This window comes from Microchirus variegatus, assembly GCF_963457635.1.
Source record: "Microchirus variegatus genome assembly, chromosome: 16".
NCBI classification, from domain to species: Eukaryota; Metazoa; Chordata; class Actinopteri; order Pleuronectiformes; family Soleidae; genus Microchirus; species Microchirus variegatus.
This window is the reverse complement of record NC_139817.1, coordinates 3,438,306-3,458,431: the sequence shown is the minus strand read 5'-3', so window position 1 is coordinate 3,458,431 and position 20,126 is coordinate 3,438,306. Positions and strand designations below refer to the sequence as shown.

The following is a 20,126-nucleotide window of genomic DNA, read 5'->3' as shown; positions in this document are numbered from 1 at the left end:
ATTATTAATTTTAACAGAATTCTGATGATTCCTTTCATTGTAAACACTTAAAAAGGTGTTTGTCAGTGTGAGAACTCACTTTTTGAAACTTTGTAAACGATCCTTGGATTTTGACTGTTGGTCAAACGAAGGATACAACTTTGATGAGACCAATACAGACACCAATATCACAACTGTGAGTACTGATATCACAAACTTGAGTACCGATATCACAACCGTGAGTACCGATATCACAACCGTGAGTACCGATATCACAACCTTCAGTACCGATATCACAAACTTGAGTACCGATATCACAACCGTGAGTACCAATATCACAACCGTGAGTACCGATATCACAACCATGAGTACCGATATCGCAACCTTCAGTACCGATATCACAACTGTGAGTACTGATATCAGAACCTTGAATACCTGCATCACAACCTTGAGTATCTACCAATACTAGTAATATCACATCCTTGAGCACCTATATCACAACTGTGAGTATCTGTATCACAACCGCGAGTATCTGTATCACAACCGCGAGTATCTGTATCACAACCGTTAGTACCGATATCACAAACTTGAGTACCGATATCACAACTTTGAGTAATCACAATTATCCTAAATATTTCCAGTCAAATTCCTTCTCATAAGAAGAAGAAGTTTGGACACTTTTATTTAACTTCTCTCTTCTGTGTTTGTAGAACATGTTAAAAACCCGTCAGTTAACTTTATATATTTACATTTAAACGTCTTCCACTTCCTGTTCTCTTTCTCACAGGTTCTTTTGTTGCTGGTGTAAAAAAAAAAGTTTGCGTGTCCTCGTCGTGGATTTGCTCACATTTTCATGTCTATTTTTGTGTTGCATTATTCAAATGTCGTCGTCGTCGTCGTCCGAGCGACGAGTCACGACTCGTCCTCTTTGTCTCACTTCCTCTCTGCGCTGGGTCTCAGGACACCGTTTAAAAACGCTCGTCTTCTCAAACAGAATATCAGGAACTTCCTGAGTTTACTTCTTTGTCTTTGTCATGTTTGTCCTCACTGTTCCCATAGAGAGAGAGAGAGAGAGAGAGGTCAAAGGTCAAGTCCTGTCAGGAGAAACTGAAGTCTATAAAAGCTGTTTCTTACAAGAGTTTGAGAGAACATCTGCAGATGATCACTTCCTTCACACCACACCTACTGCTCCGCTCTATAATAAGCTCGCACAGACACAAGCTAACCTTCACTTCACATAAATCATCATGTGTTTCACGGAATTCCAAAATAAAAAGGGTTTGTTTTGATACGGAACGTTAATGTTTTACGTCCACAACGAAGAAGAAGAAGAGCAGAAACGGCCGATTTTGAGACGTCCGACGTCACTTTTTTAACGTTATATTTGGAAAATATGAGATAAAAGCTAAATATACGTGTAAAGAAAATGTAAACTCTAAGATGACGCTAAGATGTGGCGTCTGGAAGGAAGCCAGCGTGACTCTTTGGTCTTCACTTTTCTTTACATTTAGCTGAAAAACCTCTTTTTGACCCGAGATAATTACGTAAATGAATCGCAGCATAGATCATTTAAGGTTATAGACCAAATAAATGCATCTGTCTCTTTAAATATTTACATAGAAAGTTTTCTTTCACTTGTTATAAAGTGATGGGACCCACTTAGCGCTTGTATGTCACATTACAGTTTGGCTAACTTTAGCTTTTTTAATCTTTTCTTAAACAACTGTGTTTAATTAAATAATTATAATAAAACAGGACTCATACTAGTTTACCACACAGGTGATAGTTTGGCTAATTTTGTAGTTTTTATTAACAAATCAGGGCCAGTGCTAGCTTAGTTTGGCTAACTTGAACTTCTAGTCTTGTCTTTAAATGGTTCACATCCATCACGTTAGCTTGGTTTTCCTAATTTGTCTGTTCTTTAAACTACACTATTGTGTTGTGTTAACAAAAAAAGTTCACCTCACTGGTGATAGTTTGGCTAACTTTAGATTGAGTTATTTTAACTGGACTTTTAAGTTTAATTTACAAAACAAGAGTCCGTCTACGCCCGTCATTCATGTTAGCGTAGCTCACAGGTGATAGTTCGGCTAAGTTTAGCTGCAGTTTGTTCAGTTATTTTTTTACTTTTCACCAACAAAGCAAAGGTTGGTTCTCAGGGTTGTTCGCTAGGTTTGTTTGGTTAACTTTTAGCCAACTTTTTGGCATCAGTTGGGCTTTTGTGTTTCATTAACAAAGTAGTAGGTCTGTTCACGTCCATCCTCATGCTAGCTTAGCCTGGCAGTCCAGTCTGTGAATAACTGTTGTCTATGCAGAATTTGAGTAAAAATGTAAACAATTATGAAAATATCTGGAAAACATAAATAAATGTACATATAAGGACGGTATTCACTGATCAGCCAGAAAAAAGAACAACAGCTAGCTGGTTTCTTGTAGCTGATTTAACTGCTACAAGAAACTGTAGCTTATTAGTTAACCCGATATTATGTTTACGAGAACAGAGAACATGACGTTGAACGTTTTTTTCCACAGAGGATATACTGAATTAAAGCTCCACCACAAATTGCCGTTATTAGAAAAGCATGATTCAGGTTAGCGGCGCTTTGCGAAGATGAAAATGTGACGTCTGTGGCCTTTAAAGACAGACCGTCAGCCTGTTCTTGGTCCGTCCCTAATCGAGTGCTATCAGAATGCATGAATTAATTTAGCGTTATAGATCTGCGGGGTCAATTTTAGTAACGCGAACATCTGTGCAGTTGATTGCAACAGTGAAGAAAACACATGGGAGTTTGCTTCTAAATGGGTTTCCTGCCGGATTGTGGAGTAAAAACTGAAAATGTGAGAATATTAGCCGCCTGGTTTCCAGCTCATTTAAACTGTAATAAGGTCTGTTCCCTCCTCACAGCGGTGTTGTGGTAGCAGGATGTTGTCTCATCCTGTCCTTTGCGGCGTCTCCAGTCAAAACCTCTACATCTGTGTCCAGGTGAACGTTCATGGTTTTCATTTCCACAGGTCTCCTTGTGGGGGCGCTGGACACGGTGCTGGACTCCAATGCCAGGGTCACTCCATTCCGCATCCTCCTCCAGGTTCCTGGCTCCCAGATCAGCTGGGTCATCGCCAGTGGTGAGTTTAGGAAAAGCTCTTCTTCTTCCTCTTCATAACATCATCATCATTTCGTCTCAGGTGCTTGATGAGATAAAATATGTTCCCTGGTTTGTTTTTGGTGTCGTTCAGGAGCTGCCGTAGAAGAGGTGAACAAGCACTGGGATTGGCTGCGCCACAACCTGCTCCACTCTCTGTCTGTGTTTGAGAACAAGGAGGATGTTGCCAGCTTTGTCAAAGGAAAAGTCAAGGTCTGATTTGTGTATTTTGAGAGTTTTAGTGTGTTTTTGTGGACGGATTTCAGGAATTCCTCAACCCCTCCTTTATGTAGGGCCTCATCGCAGAGGAGGTCCGGGGCCGCCAGGCCGCCCAGGAGGAGGACCCGGAGAAGTTCAGGGAGGCGCTGCTGAAGTTCGAGTTGCACTTCGGCCTCCCGTCGTCGGAGAAACTGGTGACGTTCTACTCCTGCTGCTGCTGGAAGGGCCGGGTGCCTCGGCAGGGCTTCCTCTACCTCAGTATCAACCACATGGCCTTCTACTCCTTCCTGCTGGGGAAGGAAGGTGAGACTTGGCCAATGGGGACTCCCCTTGGACTCTTCTTCGATGACTTGGACCCTGGAAATGTGGACTTGACTGGTCTTTGACTCAAACATGATGACTTGGACCCTGGAAATGTGGACTTGACTGGTCTTTGACTCAAACATGATGACTTGGACCCTTGAAATGTGGACTTGACTGGTCTTTGGCTCAAACATGATGACTTGGACCCTTGAAATGTGGACTTGACTGGTCTTTGACTCAAACATGATGACTTGGACTCTTGAAATGTGGACTTGACTGGTCTTTGGCTCAAACATGATGACTTGGACCCTTGAAATGTGGACTTGACTGGTCTTTGGCTCAAACATGATGACTTGGACCCTTGAAATGTGGACTTGACTGGTCTTTGACTCAAACATGATGACTTGGACCCTTGAAATGTGGACTTGACTGGTCTTTGACTCAAACATGATGACTTCGACCCTGGAAATGTGGACTTGACTGGTCTTTGACTCAAACATGATGACTTGGACCCTTGAAATGTGGACTTGACTGGTCTTTGACTCAAACATGATGACTTGGACCCTTGAAATGTGGACTTGACTGGTCTTTGACTCAAACATGATGACTTGGACCCTGGAAATGTGGGCTTGACTGGTCTTTGACTCAAACATGGGTGGTGAAGACTCAACTTGGACTGACCCTTTAGAATCGACTTGGACTTTGATGACTCAAACCTGAAAATTAGTCTCAAGAGTAAGCACAGACCATGATGATCCAGACTCAGGTAATGGGTATTTGACTTGGGCATCACTCTTTTTTGATGGCTCAGACTTGGAATGTGGTTTAAACTTTGAATTTTAGTGTCTCTAACCCAACATAGAAGTACTTTTTGCTAAAACTGCAATCCTTCTTTTGTTGTAAATTCATTCTATTTCACCTCAGTCAAGTTCGTCATTCCGTGGGCAGAGGTGACGCGGCTGGAGCGGGTCTCCACCGGGCTGATGACGGAGGCCATCCGGGTCAACACTCGGCAGCGGCAGAGGGAGTTCTCCATGTTCCTGAACCTGGAAGAGACCTTTGGGGTCATAGGTCAGCTGGCTGACATTGCCCTCAGGCGGCTGCTGGACAGCGAAGGCCTGGAGCTGGACCGAGTTCTGCAGCAGCCCGCTCGCATCACTAAGAGGTCGGCCTCCGATAAGTTAACGAATCTCCTTAGGGCTCAAATCAGATTTAGTGTTAGCTGGTAAACAAATTGTTTGCTTGAAGGTCGTCTCACCTTTATCTCCAGAATCCTCGAGGAACAGGCGCTGAGGGAGTACGTCCTCGCCCTGTTTCGCCTCCCTCGCGGCGAGAGGCTCCACGAGGTGGCGTCGTGCTCCGTGTGGACGCCGCACGCCCGCTGCCACACGAGCGGGACTCTGTACACCACCGACAGCTACCTGTGCTTCTCCAGCCGGGAGGAAGGCAGCTGCGTGCTGCTCCTCCCCCTCACCGAGGTACAGCACCTGAACACGAGAGCAGAGGGTTTACCAGGAGCTGGGTTTGGGTAACTTGGGTAACTTATGCCTGCTGGGGTGTTGACAGTTCACATGCTGTACTGTAAACAAGCCTAACATCAGTACTGTAAATACCTGCAGGAAACTAAAGTCAAGGAGTTCTTAGATCATTAGTCCAGGTCTTGTTGCGTAAATAGTAAATAGTTTGAGAGGCTGGATCTCATCTGAAGTCGCAGAGTTTGACGACATCAACAGACTCTTTATCAGAGAGTTTTCAGCCGTGAAGTCTGTGAATTTAGGTTGTTAAACAACCCGTGTTTGTTCTGTCAGCAGCGAGTTAAACAGTAACACACACACACGCTCACACAGGCTGGTTATACTGCATGTGCTTGACAACGTTCACACAGTCTCACGACAACAGAAGACACAATTCACTGACAATATAATATACTATGATATATAGAGTGAAACCAAAGTGATATACAAAACATAACCTACAACAAAACGCAAAACAACAAAGCTATGACAAAGCATAGTATAACACAACAAAGCTATGACAAAGCATAGTATAACACAACAAAGCAACGACTTAGCATAGTATAACGCAACAAAGCTATGACTTAGCATAGCACAACAAAGCTATGACAAAGCATAGCATAACACAACAAAGATACGACCTGGCATAGCACAACATAACAAAGCTATAACAACGCATAGTATAACACAACAAAGCTATGACTTAGCATAGCATGGCACAACATGACAAAGCATGATATAATGCAACACAGCAACTAATTAGCATAGCATAGCACAACAAAGCTACGACTTAGCATAGGGTAACACAACATAACAAAGCTATGACATACTGTAGCATAACAGCTATGAAATAGCATAGCATAAAACAACATAGCTTTGTTATGACTTAGCATGGCACAACATCACAAAGTTAAGCATAGCATAACAACATATAGCATCGGTGTAACACTACACACACACACATATACGGTTATATATGTTATATTTATATATATGTTGTATTTCATTAAGTTATATTTTCATGTTCACTTTATTTTGTAGTGTTGCTGTTTATTATCATTTATTTGCTCTTCCCTCCACTGCTGCTGTTCAATCCTCCATTTCCTGTTTCTGCTTTGTCTTTTACAGAAGTATAATCACTTCCTCTGAAGCCACTGTGTTACTGTGGCTAACAATAGCACTGGTATTATCAATAATAAGAATAATAGTCCTGCTCCACTCTTCAGTCCCTGCACACTTCCTGCATAGTTTGGATTTCATTAAAATCCTAATAATATCAGAGTAGAACAGGTTTTTATTCGCGTGGATTTCCGTCAGATTCTTTGTTCTCCTTCTTAACCCTAAAGCTTTTTGCCCATCGTCTGTTTTTATCGTCAGGTCTTGTCCATAGAGAAAGCCGAGAGCACCTCTTCGCTTCCCAACCCCGTCATCGTGAGCGTCCGCATGAAGAAGGCGTTCCAGCTGATCGAGCTGCAGGACAGAGACGAGCTGGTGGACAGTCTCAACTCCAGGCTCAAAGCTCTGCACTGGAAACTCTCCATGTTCCGCAGCAGGAAGGACAGCAAGAGGAGCCTGGTACCATCTCTGCCTCTAGTGTTCATTCAGGGAACTGCACTTTTTGGGCTTGGACGTGTGAGGCTGAGAAACCTTTTGTATTTCCTCCAGAGCTCGCCGACTACCTACTACACCTTCTACTACGACACTGGCTTCTCGGACGAGGAGGAGATCGAGGAGCAGGTTCTGCGCAACACCATCAACAGCGAGGCGCTGATGACGGCCTTCCACCAAAACACACCGGGAGCCAACGGCAACAAGGTAAGAGAAGAAAAGCAAACGCCGTGGTGTGTTTTTAAAGGACGACGGTTCACCTGTGCGTGTTTGCTGTGTCAGAGCATGGAGCAGGTGAAGGAGCAGCTGTGGGACGACCACTTCTCAGAGTTCGGACGCGGCGTCCACATGTTCCGCACGGAGAAGATCCAGAGGCTCGTCGCCATGGGGATACCGGAGTCGCTGCGAGGGGAGCTGTGGATGACGCTCTCTGGTGAGCTTTTAATGTGTTCTGTCTGGTTGCTTCTGAAATAAAAGTATAATTGACTGAAATGTCACAAAATGAGACCATAATTCAACATTTACATTTCCTCAAACACAGTAAAACTATACACTAAACAGTAAACCTGAGAACAGAGCTAGCGGCATGCTACAGCTAATACTACAAATGACTACAAAAACTAGAAATTAATTGAAGTTTTTACAGTTTTAGCTCATTAAACTCACTTTTTCTTTAACCCCTGTTACTCAGCTAATGTTAGCATTACAGCTAGCTTTGCTAAATAACAATTTTATACGTAAAAGGTCCGTATCAACAGCGCACAGACACACAGTTGGTTAGCATTGTGTGTACGATTAAAAACAACAACAACAACAAAAGTACAGCTACCTTACTCATAATGGCTGCAGCGGCCATCTTGAATTGTGAACTTGAAATATCGCTTCGTACTGGACACCCAATTTATTCTACACGCGTGCGACAGTTCTTACGGCTACTTCCTCATACGGCTATTGTTGGTTAGCATTGTGTATGCGATAAAAAAAATAAAAAAATACAAAACTGCAGCTACCTTACTTATAATGGCTGGAGTGGCCATCTTGAATTAAACCTTGAAATATCGCTTCGTACTTTAAACGCGATTATTCTACGCACGTGCGAAATTCTTGCGGCTACCACCTGTTACGACTATTGTTTTTTGCGAACGTTGTGGTCGTTAGCTGCCTGTTTAGACAGGAAGTAGCCCGTCGCAACAGGAAGTAGCCTGTCCGAGCAGGAAGTAGACACATTTCGCTACTTCCTTATTTGGGTAGACCAAAAAAATCTTATTTTTTGTGCTTTTTTTAATCTCTGGCAGTGGTTTTTTTTTTAGTTTTCAGTCTCACTTCAGCTGTCACAGTCAAACTGAAAACCTGGAGAGGAACTAGGATTTTTCTCAGAGGGAACACCGATCATTTAAAGATGTTTTACAGGAAGTGAATCCCTGTCGCGACCCTCTGTGTGTGTGTGTGTGTGTGTGTGTGTGTGTGTGTGTGTGTGTGTGTGTGTGTGTGTGTGCAGACGCGTCCTCGGAGCTGGAGTCCCATCAGGGTTACTACACCGGCCTGGTGCAGACGTCCATGGGCCAGAGCAACCTCGCCACAGACGAGATCGAGCGGGACCTCCACCGCTCGCTGCCGGACCACCCGGCCTTCCAGAACCCCACGGGCATCGCCGCGCTCCGACGCGTCCTCACCGCGTACGCTCACCGCAACCCGAAGATCGGATACTGTCAGGTAAGAAGCAGCGGGGGGGCGTCGTCACCTTCCGTAACGTCGTCTACGTTTCGTTTAAATTAAATGTGTTTGTTTGTTTGTTTGTTAAATCTCCAGTCGATGAACATCCTGGCGTCGGTTCTGCTGCTTTACACCAAAGAAGAAGAAGCGTTCTGGCTGCTGGTGGCCGTTTGTGAGAGGATGCTGCCCGACTACTTCAACCGCAGGGTCATAGGTCAGTGATCAGAGGTCAGAATTACGGCTATACTTTCAGATTCTGCCCGTCTCATAAAAGCAATATGGGTAATTCTGTATACAACACTTTTTCTGGACAGAAACTGAAGTTTGCACCAAACTCCATAGAGAAAAACATCAATTTAAGCTCATGGTGAAAGCTCATACAGAAACCTGTATGTTGTGATTGTTTTGTCTGATCACCTTATTTTGAACCCGGATAAAACAAAAGCCTTATTTCCTGTGTTTGTGCAGCGGGATGTTTATGAGCCGCGCGACGCACGCGTTTCAAACAATTTCCTCTTCCTCTTTTTTTTTTTAATGTCCAGACGTTTGCAGCCACGTTTTCATCTCCAGTGATTTGCCTTTGTCCCCGACTGTATGCAAACACTTACCGAGCTATTTAAGAGTTTATTTTTGTCGCAAAAAAACAACATTAAATCGCAAAATATGTTTTTAAAGAAGGAAAAAGTGGATAATCATGAAGGTTTAAATGAAACGATTACAGTTACTGTTCCTTGTTTCTGGATCTAAATCTTGTTCAGATTGTGATTAGAAAAATAAAATAGTTGTTTTGTCTCTTAGGTTTATTTATCTATGTTGTTAAAGTAATAATGTGCATTTTAATGGACAGATAGTGGTGTTTTTAGGAGGTCTAATTCACGCAGAAAGGCGATCATTTGCTGCTATCTAGTGGCCAACTTGTGAAAAACAGCTTTTGAAAATAAGAATTCAAAATAATTATTTTAATATTTCCTTTTTTTATTCTTTTATAAACGTGTGAATTTAAATAAATTGTCACTTTAAATGTCACGTCGCTGAACATTGTCATCATCGTTTCTAAATTTACACAAATTTATTTGACAAATAAAATAGCTGCATTAAATAAACACTAACTACAGATTTGAAAGCAGAAAAGTTAAAGTTCACCAGACCTGGTTTTAGGGTAAAGTTAAGGGTCTATGATGTGTTAAGTTAAGGGTCTATGATATGTTAAGTTAAGGGTCTATGATGTGTTAAGTTAAGGGTCTATGATATTTTAAGTTAGGGTTAAGTTAAGTTAAGGGTCTATAATGTGTTAACTTAGGCTTAAGTTAAGGGTCTATGACGTGTTAATGTCGGGTTAAGTTAAGGGTCTATGACGTGTTAATGTCGAGTTAAGTTAAGGGTCTATGATATGTTAAGTTAAGGGTCTATGATGTGTTAAGTTAAGGGTCTATGATGTGTTTACTTAGGGTTAAGGGTCTATGATGTGTTAACTTAGGTTAAGTTAAGGGTCTATGATGTGTTAACTTAGGCTTAAGTTATGGGTCTATGATATGTTAAGTTAAGGGTCTATGAAATGTTAAGCTAAGGGTCTATGATGTGTTAATTGAGGGTTAAGTTAAGGGTCTATGATGTGTTAACATCGGGTTAAGTTAAGGGTCAATGATGTGTCCTCACTAAGATATAATAACAGGTTTTTGTGTGTGTGTGTGTTGTCCTACAGGAGCTCAGGTGGACCAGTCGGTCTTTGAGGAGCTGATCCGCGAGCGTCTTCCCGAGCTGGCCGAGCACGTGTCGGACCTGTCATCGCTGTCGTCCGTCTCCCTCTCCTGGTTCCTCACGCTCTTCCTCAGCGTGCTGCCCTTCCACAGCGCCGTGCGCGTCGTCGACTGCTTCTTCTTCCACGGGATTAAGGCCGTCCTGCAGCTGGGATTAGCCGTGCTGGACGCCAACGCCGCGCTGCTCTCGGCCAGCACCGACGACGGACAGGCCCTGATGATCCTCACCAGGTAGAGACCTGAACCAGAGACTGAGTTTAAATACAGAGTTAGCCACTAGGGGGCGATCCTTAACGTTGTCCCGTTTAGTTTTAGCTCTACTTTAATAGAAGATAAAGTAAATGTTGAGAATCGGACGACGCATATGTCTGGACACCAGTGTGATTGACAGCCAGTTTCGTCCAATAGGAGCCTCAAACCTCTCGTTTTTTTTAAATCTGAAGCTCGATCTATGATCCGAGTGTGTTTTTTCAGGACAGTGAGCAACTCGAATATGATGTTTAAAACGTCCAGTGTGGAACATTTAATAGTTTTAAGGCAAGTTATAAATGTACACAAAGGGAGTCCCACAAGGTTCAGTTCTCGGCCCGTTATTGTTTACTATAAATGGCCGATAACTATAGTTAAAAACGTCACTTCTGATAGAAAAACAACAATTCATAAGATTCAGGTCATATTTTTTATAATTTTCTTCATAATTTTTGATGTTTTTTCCCCCAAATGGAAGTAATTTCACCTAAATTTTACACAATTAAAAAACGAAAAAATGGAAGATAAATGTTTATTCTTACATGTTTGCAGTTTCCTGGAGCAGGTGGACAGTGAAGAGTCGCCTCGTCCTCCGTCCTCGCCGCCTGCTGCTGAGCAGAGCAGCAGCCGCGGCGACGACGACGACGTCGGACGCGTCAACATCACCGACCTCATCAATGAGTCGTACGAGGTGAGTCGCAAACTGTCGATGCGACGGTAGGTTTTCTGTTGCCGTCAGCGTCACGTCGCATGACTCCGTTTCCGTTTCCCGTCGTCAGAAATTCGGAGACCTGACCGTGCGTCAGATCGAGAGACTTCGCTGCAGACACAGAATCCGAGTCCTGCAGGCTCACGAGGACACGACCAAAGAGAACGCCGTGAGAACGAAAAAACATCGCAGCTTCAGAGGCGGTTTTTAAGCGTTGGTTGTTAAAAGTTACCGACTTTTTCTTTCTGTTTGCAGTTAAGACTGGTGACTCCAGATGTTTCCATCTCTTCAGAGAACTTGTCGGACATCTACGACCTCTTCAAGGTACAATAACTCCTCCTCCTTCTTCTTCTTCTTCATCCAGTTAATCAATCGTCAGAACCGATCATCTGCGTCCTCTCCCTCTGCAGACAGAGCACTTCATCAGTCTGTACTGGGGCGACAGCAGCTCGGCGGCGGCGGCCGAGGCGGCGGCGTGGAGCTACGTGGACTCGGGCCGCTCGTACCTGGAGCGCCAGTACCGGCTGGACCGGCCCCAGTTCAAGAGCCTGTACGGGCTCCTGGTGCCGTGGCCCGGCGAGTCCAACCAGCACACGGACACGGTGGCCGACCGCACCTTCACGCTGCTCGACCAGGACCGGGACAACCTGGTGACCTTCAGGGAGTTTGCGGGGTGGCTGGGTAAGAAGAAGAAGAGGAGGAGGAGGAGGAGGAGGAGGAGGCGTGGCCTTTAAACTCGATAAATAATCGTCCTTTTCCCATGTTTCAGACACGCTGTACTGCGAGGAGCTGAACGAGAAGATACGGCTGCTCTATCGCCTCCACATCCCACCAGGTTATTCATTCTCTTTAGCCGTTAGCCTCTCAGCTAAAGGTCCACGTGATGTAATCTACACCAGATTAAGTCTAAAACAGCTCGAGAAGACTTTTGCCCCTCGATCCCGTCGTTAAACAACACTTTTACAACCAAAAAACGTCCGCCAAAAACCGCTCACTCTCCCACACCAAACCCCATAGAGAAAACCGCAGATTTAACGTCGCAGCACGCTGCAGTTGTCGATCCACTTCTGCCTCCGTCTGTCACGTGAAACGTGTCGTTTTGTGACTTCTGTGCGCGAAGTCTGTTGTTCGGATTCACCCGAGTGACTTAAACTGACCACACGAGGCAGCAGCGGACCATCAGCGACTGTGTTCCCGTGAGCTTAAAAATTACGATTTTTCTGAATGGGATTTGGTGCAGAAAAGAGACAGGTTGACAAACTTGCGTTTGTGTTGATTTTCCTGTTTAAATATAGTCATTAACCTCAGTGTGTGTGTGTGTGTGTGTAGCTCTGACAGAGAGCGAGGACGACCCCTCCCTCATGAAGAACCCCCTGTTGTCCACTAACAGACCGCTCTACGTCAGTAAACCCTCTGGTCCGTACACACACACACACACACAGTTTTCTCGTTGTTTGTTTGTTTTTGTTTGTTTTGGTGACGGCGGCCGCTGTCGTTGCAGACGACGAAGGTCGAGGTAAAGAAGAAGATTTCCAGCAGCAGCTGAAGCAGATGCTGAAGGACTTGGCCAAAGAGAAGCAGAAGGACGCGGACAAACCTCTGCCGCTCATGAACCAGGTCAACAACACGGAAAACACTACGTTAATATAAAACATGTTTAGTTACCTTATCAATTCACCTCAATTATTACGCTTTTATTACATTTATTTATCTTTAATGAAAGAAAAGAGACATTTTTTTTATATTTTAACATCTAAAACTTGGAAAATGGTGAGAAAAATGTGCTTTAAAAATCTTTTTGATCTAGATTTTTTTTATTTTTTTTTAAGATTAGAAATAATGATTTTTATAAATTTTTTTAACTTTTAATTTTTTTTATTGATTTTCAAAGTTTTCTATCCCTCAATAATAGAGGACATATTTAAACTTTCAGAATTATATCCCTCTGGTACAAAATCATCATTTACCATCATATACATTTATTTAGAATTTTGGTTAAAAAAAAGGATTTCTTCTGAATCAGAAAATCTGTCGTAATTTAATAGTTTTTTTTATAATATAATATAAATATATATAATATTTCTTAATTTAGCATCGTATAGAATTATAAGTTTATGTGGTTAAAGCTTAAAGCTAAAGTTTGAACATGTAACGCGTTAAAAACTTAGAGACAAAAATCAAACGGTGAAGATCAGAAGGTGAAGATCTCCGTCTCAAAGCAAGCAGAGTTTTTCGTAATTACTCGGACGTCACTAGGGGGCGACAGATGGACACTTTGTAAAAAAATAAATCAATAAATAACGTTGTGCAATAGGCTAACGCGTGTTAACGCATGACACGTTTCCATGACGACTGAGCGGAAAAAGATGCACATGACGTCATGTTTACGTGCCACGACACCGGAGTCCAGGCACCGTTTAGCAGTTGGCTCCGTTAGCTGCATTAGCTCCTTTTAGCGCCGTTAGCGCGCCTACAGTCGAACTGGAGCGGTCTGTTTATTAAGGAAAGGAAAGGAAAGGAAAAGAGCAGCGCTACAAATAACCTGCGTACGCTTAGTAAAGTTTAGCCTTACTTTAGAGACTCATTTTAACATCTGGAGTCACGTAAACATGACGTCACGCGTCTTTTTCTGGTCAGTCGTCATGGAAACGTGTCATGCGTTAACGTTGCCGCGTTAACGTTTGACAGCACTATACATCAATAAATAAACAGATGATTGTTAACCTTCTTCTTCTCCATGTGCTCGTCCACAGTGGGAGTTTATCCAGTTCTGTAAAACCCTCTACAGTTTGTTCCACGGCGACTCGGAGGAGAACGAGCTCTTCCAGGCCATCGCCACCGTCACCAGCCTCGTGCTGCAGATCGGCGAGGCCAGTCACCGCGGAAACGGCTCCGAGTCGCCGGAGGTCGCGGCGAAGAAGGCACAGGTGACGGCGGGTGATGAAGATGACGACGGAGGAGGAGGAGGAGGCGACGGCGGCGGCAGCGCGACAGCGGAGAAGGAGTGGACGGTTAGCTTGGCTCAGATCGTGGCGTCGCTGTTGACCGAACAGTCGCTGGTCAACTTCCTGGAGAAGTCGGCGGACCTGAGCGAGAAGATCGCGGCGGCCAAGGAGAAGCAGTATCACCAGCGCGCCGGTTTGCTAACGCTGCAGCAAAAACATCGCAGCTGACTTTACGTACAAACTTTACGTACTCATCGACAATCAATCGCCATCGTAGGACGGAACGCAGCCGGGAGCCTTAACGCGACATTTTGTCTACTTTTTTACGCTAACTGACAAACGTAAAGGTCCAGTATGCAACACTCGTGAAAGCTGTGGTCACACGTACGCGGTGTGGCAACGCGAGTAGACGGACATTTTTTCGCGTTTGGCTAAATATGTTTTTGCGTCTAGCGGCTAGCCAGACTCACGATAAATCATACAATCCAAACGGTAAAATATCGCGTAAATGCTTCACCGATTACGCAATTCAAAGTCAACGCATGTGATAAAGACGTACGCGGCAAACGTACTCGTCTGGCGAACACGTCCGTTTGATCGCAGCATATTTATGTTTTTCCGACGGTACTCGGATGTCTAAAGAAGCTAGAGAAAAACAACGAACAAAAGTTACATAAGTAAATGTTGAGTTGCATATCGGACCTTTTTATGTAAAAAAAAAAATAAACTCACGACTAACGCGAATAAATCGCTTTCTAACGCTTTATCGATTCACTTTTCCCAGATTAATCGACTTTCTCGTTTTTTCTCATCCTGAGCCAAAGTTTTTATGGAATCTGCCTTTAAAAAAATGTAAATAATTTTTGTTGAATTTTTTTTTTTTTGGAGATCAGCGATGAAACATTTCCATGGTAACACTAAAAGGCTGAATGATTAAGTATTAATATGTGAAATATCTCTTTATGGAGGCTGCCTTATTTAAGCGATCATTTTTTTAAACTGATTTTATAACTTTTTTCTTTTCAATATCAATTTTTTTCACTTGCACAAAACTCGTTAAACAGACTATTGTTTTTTTTTTACGGTTTTTTTTTTTAAAAAACACTGTGGATGTTTAAAGTTACAGGAAGCAGGAAAAAAACAACACTGGAGGAATTTCAAAATAAAACGCACTGGAAAACCACTTCTCTTTGTCATTTTTTGTCATCGTTTGTTGTTGATGTTTACGTACTTTTGTTTAGAACAGGAACTTGTACAAGACCAAGTTGATTCCGTCTTCTCGGCGATGAATTCATCCACACAGAGCTGACGACGATGCTCCGCCTCCATGTGTCTGTTTATATTCTGAAGTCGCGTTAAATCATGCAAGTTTCGGCGGAATCTCCTCCCTGAAAATACAGTGAACAATAATAATAATAAAGTAAATACTCTATACTGTTTGTGATGCTGTAATGTAAATATTTTCTCCAATTGAATAATTTTTGCACCCCAAATCTAGCTAGCTAAATAGCGGGCTAGCTAGCTTGTTGAAGCCACGTTAAATCATGTTGTAATGTAAATAGTTTCTCCAATTGAATGATTTTTGCCCACCCAAGTGTTTTGGTTTGAGTCAAAAAAAAGATGAAAAATTAGCTAGCTAGCATGCTTGTTGAAGCTGCATTAAATCATGCAAGGTTCGGTGGAATCTCCTCCCTGAAAATACAGTGAACAACAATAATAATAAAGAAAATAATCTACACTGTTTGTCAATGTAAATATTTTCTCCAATGTAAGGATTTTTGCACCCAAATTTTTAGTTTTGAGTCAAAAAAAGTTGAAAAACTAGCTAGCTAAATAGCGGGCCAGCTAGCTCGCCAACTAATTAACTAGATAGCAATCTCGGGAATCTCCTCCCATGAAATAGTTGTGTGCTCCTGTGTCTGGACTGAATCGTCTAATCTTAATCTGTCAGGATTAACATTGGGATTAACACCTTTACAGAGGTACAGCGCAAAAAACGGTATGTTTTGAGACGTCACAGCCGCTGTGTCCCGTGTCCTTCCACAGTCCAAAAACATACAGAGGTTATTGGACACTCGTCTCTGGAGACCTGGTCCAGGGCGTAATCCCACATTTCACCCTACGTCAGCTGGGATTGGCTCCAGCTTCAGCCGCGATCTTCACGTGGAGGATAACGCCATAGACAAACACGCTTCAAACTGTTGGACGGACACCTTTAAAAGACACAACAAAAAGGGGACAGAGACAGTGAGACAATGAGAGTCAGGAGTCACAGCTGCAGGAGCTTGGTGTGCTTTATTAGCTACTGATCAAAGGTAGAGGACGTACGTTCGACCCAAGACCTAAATCATCGGAGGGAACAAAACACACGCGTTCTACTAGTGGCCAGCCTTCAGTGTAGAGGAGGGAAGACTGAGGCTCGTCTCGTATACAACTCGAGGAGGGAGTGGTTTCAATCGTGGAGGAGGTAGATGTCAACTCACTCAGTTTCGTCATCGATAAAAGCTTCGTCAGAGCCGCGTCGGCTCTTTTTCAGGACAAAAACTGTTCTGTTTTTTTTTCATATATATTTAAATATCTTTGAAATTTACAAAATAATGGCTGGAGGACGTTAGCGTTAGAGCTACCGGCTTCTCTCGGAACGGAAACGTCCCAGAGCAGTCGGGCGTAACGTTTCGCGGGCGTAGTCTGTGTAATCAGCAGGATATAAGCCGTATGTCACATCCACAGGCAGCAGGGGGCAGCAGAGTCAGAGCGACACCAGATTTACCAAACAACAACAACAACAAAGACAACACGGTTTAAATAAGAGCTACGAGAAACTAAAAGCTACACATTGCACAAAGCCGCAGTTGTGACCACAGGATTGGTTTTTTTTGACCCCGTGGGTTTCGTCACGCCCACCGCGGCGCGCGGCAGTGGGCGGGCGCACGATCTTTTCCCCCGCCTTTAAACGGCCTCGACGTAGTTGGCGGGCAGCATGCCGGTCTTGCCGGTGCGCTGCACGGTGCCGTACATCCAGCCCTCGTCGATGGACTGCACGTTGACGATGACGTCGCTGTCCCTGAAGGACACCTCGTCGTTGTCGGCGGCCGCGTAGTCGTACATGGCGCGCACGGTTTTCTGAGGAAGGAAAACAAAAGGAGGAAGTGAATGAATCTGGGTGAATGACTGTAAATCTGCCAAACCTACACCCAACAATAGATGGCGTTTGACTCTTGAATGGTTCTGGTTGGTCCGTTCCGTTATCGTTAGCACTCTTACCTTACCTGTGTGTGTGTGTGTTCTTATACTTGAGGCACAGTGAGGACCAGTGAGGGTTTTTTAACCAACAAAGTGAGGTCATTTTTGGCCGGTCCTCATTTTGTTTTCATTTAAATCACTTCCTTAGGTTGTAAACATGCTATACTATACTTTTTAACAGAGGTCCTCAATTTGGTACGATAACCGTGTGTTTTACACACTTATTGCTCTGGGGCTCCACCTGCAGACATTTTATGGTACTGCACCCATTAGTTCTTTATAGATGTAATTAATGAAGTAGATATTTGTAATTTTTATAAAGTGGAAATGCTGGTCCTCACTTTGTCAGCACTTTTACCCGGTCCTCAGTATGCAACAAGTACAAGAATGTATGTGTGTGTGTGTGTGTTCTAACCCCAGTGGTGGACGGGTGTGAGGGGATGGAGGACACCGTGGTCTGCTGAGTCTGCACAGATGATGACCTCTGCTGCACCTCCACAGTCTTCACCTGCTGCTGGTAACCTGCTGTTGATAAAGCAATAAAGCCGTGTTTATAAAACACACACACAAACACATACACAAACACTGTTGTTGTTGTTGTTGTTGTTGTTTGTTACCCATAGACGAGGCCATGAAGCCGTTGCTGTACAGGGACATGTGCTGGGTGGCGTCCTGGGACATCTCGGACTTCTCGTCAGCTCCGCCGCTCAGAGCGCTGGTGGAGCGGGAGTGCTCTTTGCTGCGGCGCTGAGCTTGCACTGTGTCGGGATTAGATTAGATTAGACTTGATTGATGCCACACTGCAGGGGAGAACTCACCTCTGACTTTTTTTTTGCTGCTGTTGATAAAAGCAATCATGTGTAAGAGGATCTGACCTGACATCATGTGCAGACTCCTGGACTGGATGTTGTCTTCAGCGGGGTCGTAGTCGAACACAGAGCCGGGGTTTGTGCGCCACACGCGCAGATCTGAACACACATACAAGACACTTAATTGACTCAGATTGGAACACAGCGGCTGATAATCTGATCACAGACTAAAACTGGCTTGGTCGTACCAGTGGTGGTCTCCTGGTCGTGCTCGATGGCGCGCCTCCTCTCCATCTCCACCACGCGCCGCTGGATGCCGCGGTAGGTGATGTCGCTGTAGTCGTGGGTGATTTTCTTCACGCGCAGAGACACGGGGTCAGAGGTGATGGGCGTGAAGCTGCCCTTGGTTTTCTCAAAGTCCTCGTGGTATCTGACCTGAAGACGACACACGAGACACAATCACGCTAAAACTGTATATATATAAATGCTAAAACATTTTTTTTTTTTTTTTACATACATTTAATACATACAATACATTAGATTTAGAGATTTTCAGATTAGACGGATTGTGTCCATGCAACTCATGAATGAGGACACATTGGTCTAATCTGAGGACGCATTTGGACCTGAATTTATCGAAAACTAGACGAGATCAGCTCTAAAATCACAAAATTATCACATTTGAGGTTTTTTTCAGATAGGTTAGGATGGGAAACATGCAGAATCGCACCTGTGGCACTTCAAAATAAAGCACTAGCACTGTATGCTGGTGCTAGAAAGCTTTTCCAAGTCAATAATGACAAATTTAGCAAACTCAGTTGATGGAAATTCACCAGTAATGATTTATTCTGGGCTCTTTTTGTAAAAAAATATGCCTGTATTTCTTTCTTCTTGGTTATTTTGCGACATCGAGGATTACGTTTTTTCCTCGTCCGTGTCGCTAATTCTCTTTAATCCCATTCCCTACAATGAACACAACGATGCAACGTCATCCAGAAAGTACTTACTCCGGAGATGATGCGCTGCGTCTCCCTGACGCGCCTCATTTCGGGCGTGTCCAGAACGAAGGCAGCTTTGCCCTGCACCTGCTTACGGAAGCTGTCCGAGTACAGCACCTGGGTGGACAGGGACGAGGACAAGGACAGAAGACAAAGTGAGAGGACAGAAACGTCTGGAGAGCTCGAGAGCTGACACGCTGAAGCTGTTATTAGCGTCTACAACACAACGGCCCATTTATACTATAAATTGTACGCAAGAGACGAGACGGTGGCTTTTTGTCCATACTTTGCTTTTCATATTGTCCGTCGGCTTACAACGACGGACGAAACTGAGCAATACTACTAGAAATATTGGGGGCAGTAGAGAGTCAAATCGTCCAATCAGTCAGGAAAACGATGAAGAAGACAAAATAAGTTAGAGTTTCCATGACGACTGACCGGAAAAAGACGCCAGTAACGTCATGTTTACGTGACTCCGGATTGTTAAAATGAGTCTCTAAAGTAACGCTAAACTTTAAAAACACAGAGGCACACATACGCAGTACACAGGTACGCTGGTTATTTGTAGCGCTGCTACTTTCGTTTAATAAACAGCCCGCTCCAGTTCGACTGCAGGCGCTAACAGTGCTAAAGGAGCTAATGCAGCTAACGGAGCTAACTAGTAAACGGTGCTGGACTGCGGTGTCGCAACCCGTAAACTTTACGTCACACGCGTCTTTTTCAGGTCAGTCGTCATGGAAACGCATCATGCGTTAACCTAGTAATAACCTCTTCAAAGGTCGCCATGTTGGATGACTGCCCTCTAGAGGACGCATCGAGTAAACGTCCATACCAATGCAAAAGGCGCGTTTGGGAAGGACCTAAAATGGACGATAATGGAGTATAAATGGGCCTTAAAAGGACACACACTTCAGACAAAACTACTGTATTAGATGATGTC

General features: G+C 43.8%; 2 protein-coding genes across 7 annotated transcripts in view; one reads left to right on the top strand and one right to left on the bottom strand.

Annotated features, from left to right (window-relative positions):
- Window positions 1-15,187, top strand: part of tbc1d8 (TBC1 domain family member 8) — a 16,102-nt gene extending 915 nt beyond the window's left edge. Inside the window, exons 2-20 of the mRNA XM_083902232.1 lie at window positions 2,992-3,102; window positions 3,214-3,332; window positions 3,413-3,641; window positions 4,566-4,806; window positions 4,912-5,119; window positions 6,533-6,730; window positions 6,821-6,970; window positions 7,046-7,196; window positions 8,262-8,476; window positions 8,573-8,690; window positions 10,179-10,464; window positions 11,035-11,173; window positions 11,262-11,360; window positions 11,447-11,515; window positions 11,602-11,872; window positions 11,961-12,026; window positions 12,521-12,607; window positions 12,693-12,808; window positions 13,945-15,187. Coding sequence (XP_083758358.1) covers window positions 2,992-3,102; window positions 3,214-3,332; window positions 3,413-3,641; window positions 4,566-4,806; window positions 4,912-5,119; window positions 6,533-6,730; window positions 6,821-6,970; window positions 7,046-7,196; window positions 8,262-8,476; window positions 8,573-8,690; window positions 10,179-10,464; window positions 11,035-11,173; window positions 11,262-11,360; window positions 11,447-11,515; window positions 11,602-11,872; window positions 11,961-12,026; window positions 12,521-12,607; window positions 12,693-12,808; window positions 13,945-14,364 — 3,293 coding nt within the window. The 3' untranslated portion in view covers window positions 14,365-15,187. The remainder of the gene's footprint in view (window positions 1-2,991; window positions 3,103-3,213; window positions 3,333-3,412; window positions 3,642-4,565; window positions 4,807-4,911; window positions 5,120-6,532; window positions 6,731-6,820; window positions 6,971-7,045; window positions 7,197-8,261; window positions 8,477-8,572; window positions 8,691-10,178; window positions 10,465-11,034; window positions 11,174-11,261; window positions 11,361-11,446; window positions 11,516-11,601; window positions 11,873-11,960; window positions 12,027-12,520; window positions 12,608-12,692; window positions 12,809-13,944) is intronic.
- A 1,225-nt stretch (window positions 15,188-16,412) lies between these two features.
- Window positions 16,413-20,126, bottom strand: part of neb (nebulin) — a 67,704-nt gene continuing 63,990 nt past the window's right edge. For all 6 annotated transcript variants that reach the window (XM_083902638.1, XM_083902636.1, XM_083902640.1 and 3 more), the window contains 6 exons: window positions 19,196-19,303; window positions 18,437-18,623; window positions 18,255-18,347; window positions 17,997-18,137; window positions 17,795-17,904; window positions 16,413-17,259 (listed from right to left, as the gene is read on the bottom strand). In XM_083902638.1, the coding sequence (XP_083758764.1) occupies window positions 17,086-17,259; window positions 17,795-17,904; window positions 17,997-18,137; window positions 18,255-18,347; window positions 18,437-18,623; window positions 19,196-19,303 (813 nt within the window). In that variant the 3' untranslated portion in view covers window positions 16,413-17,085. The remainder of the gene's footprint in view (window positions 17,260-17,794; window positions 17,905-17,996; window positions 18,138-18,254; window positions 18,348-18,436; window positions 18,624-19,195; window positions 19,304-20,126) is intronic.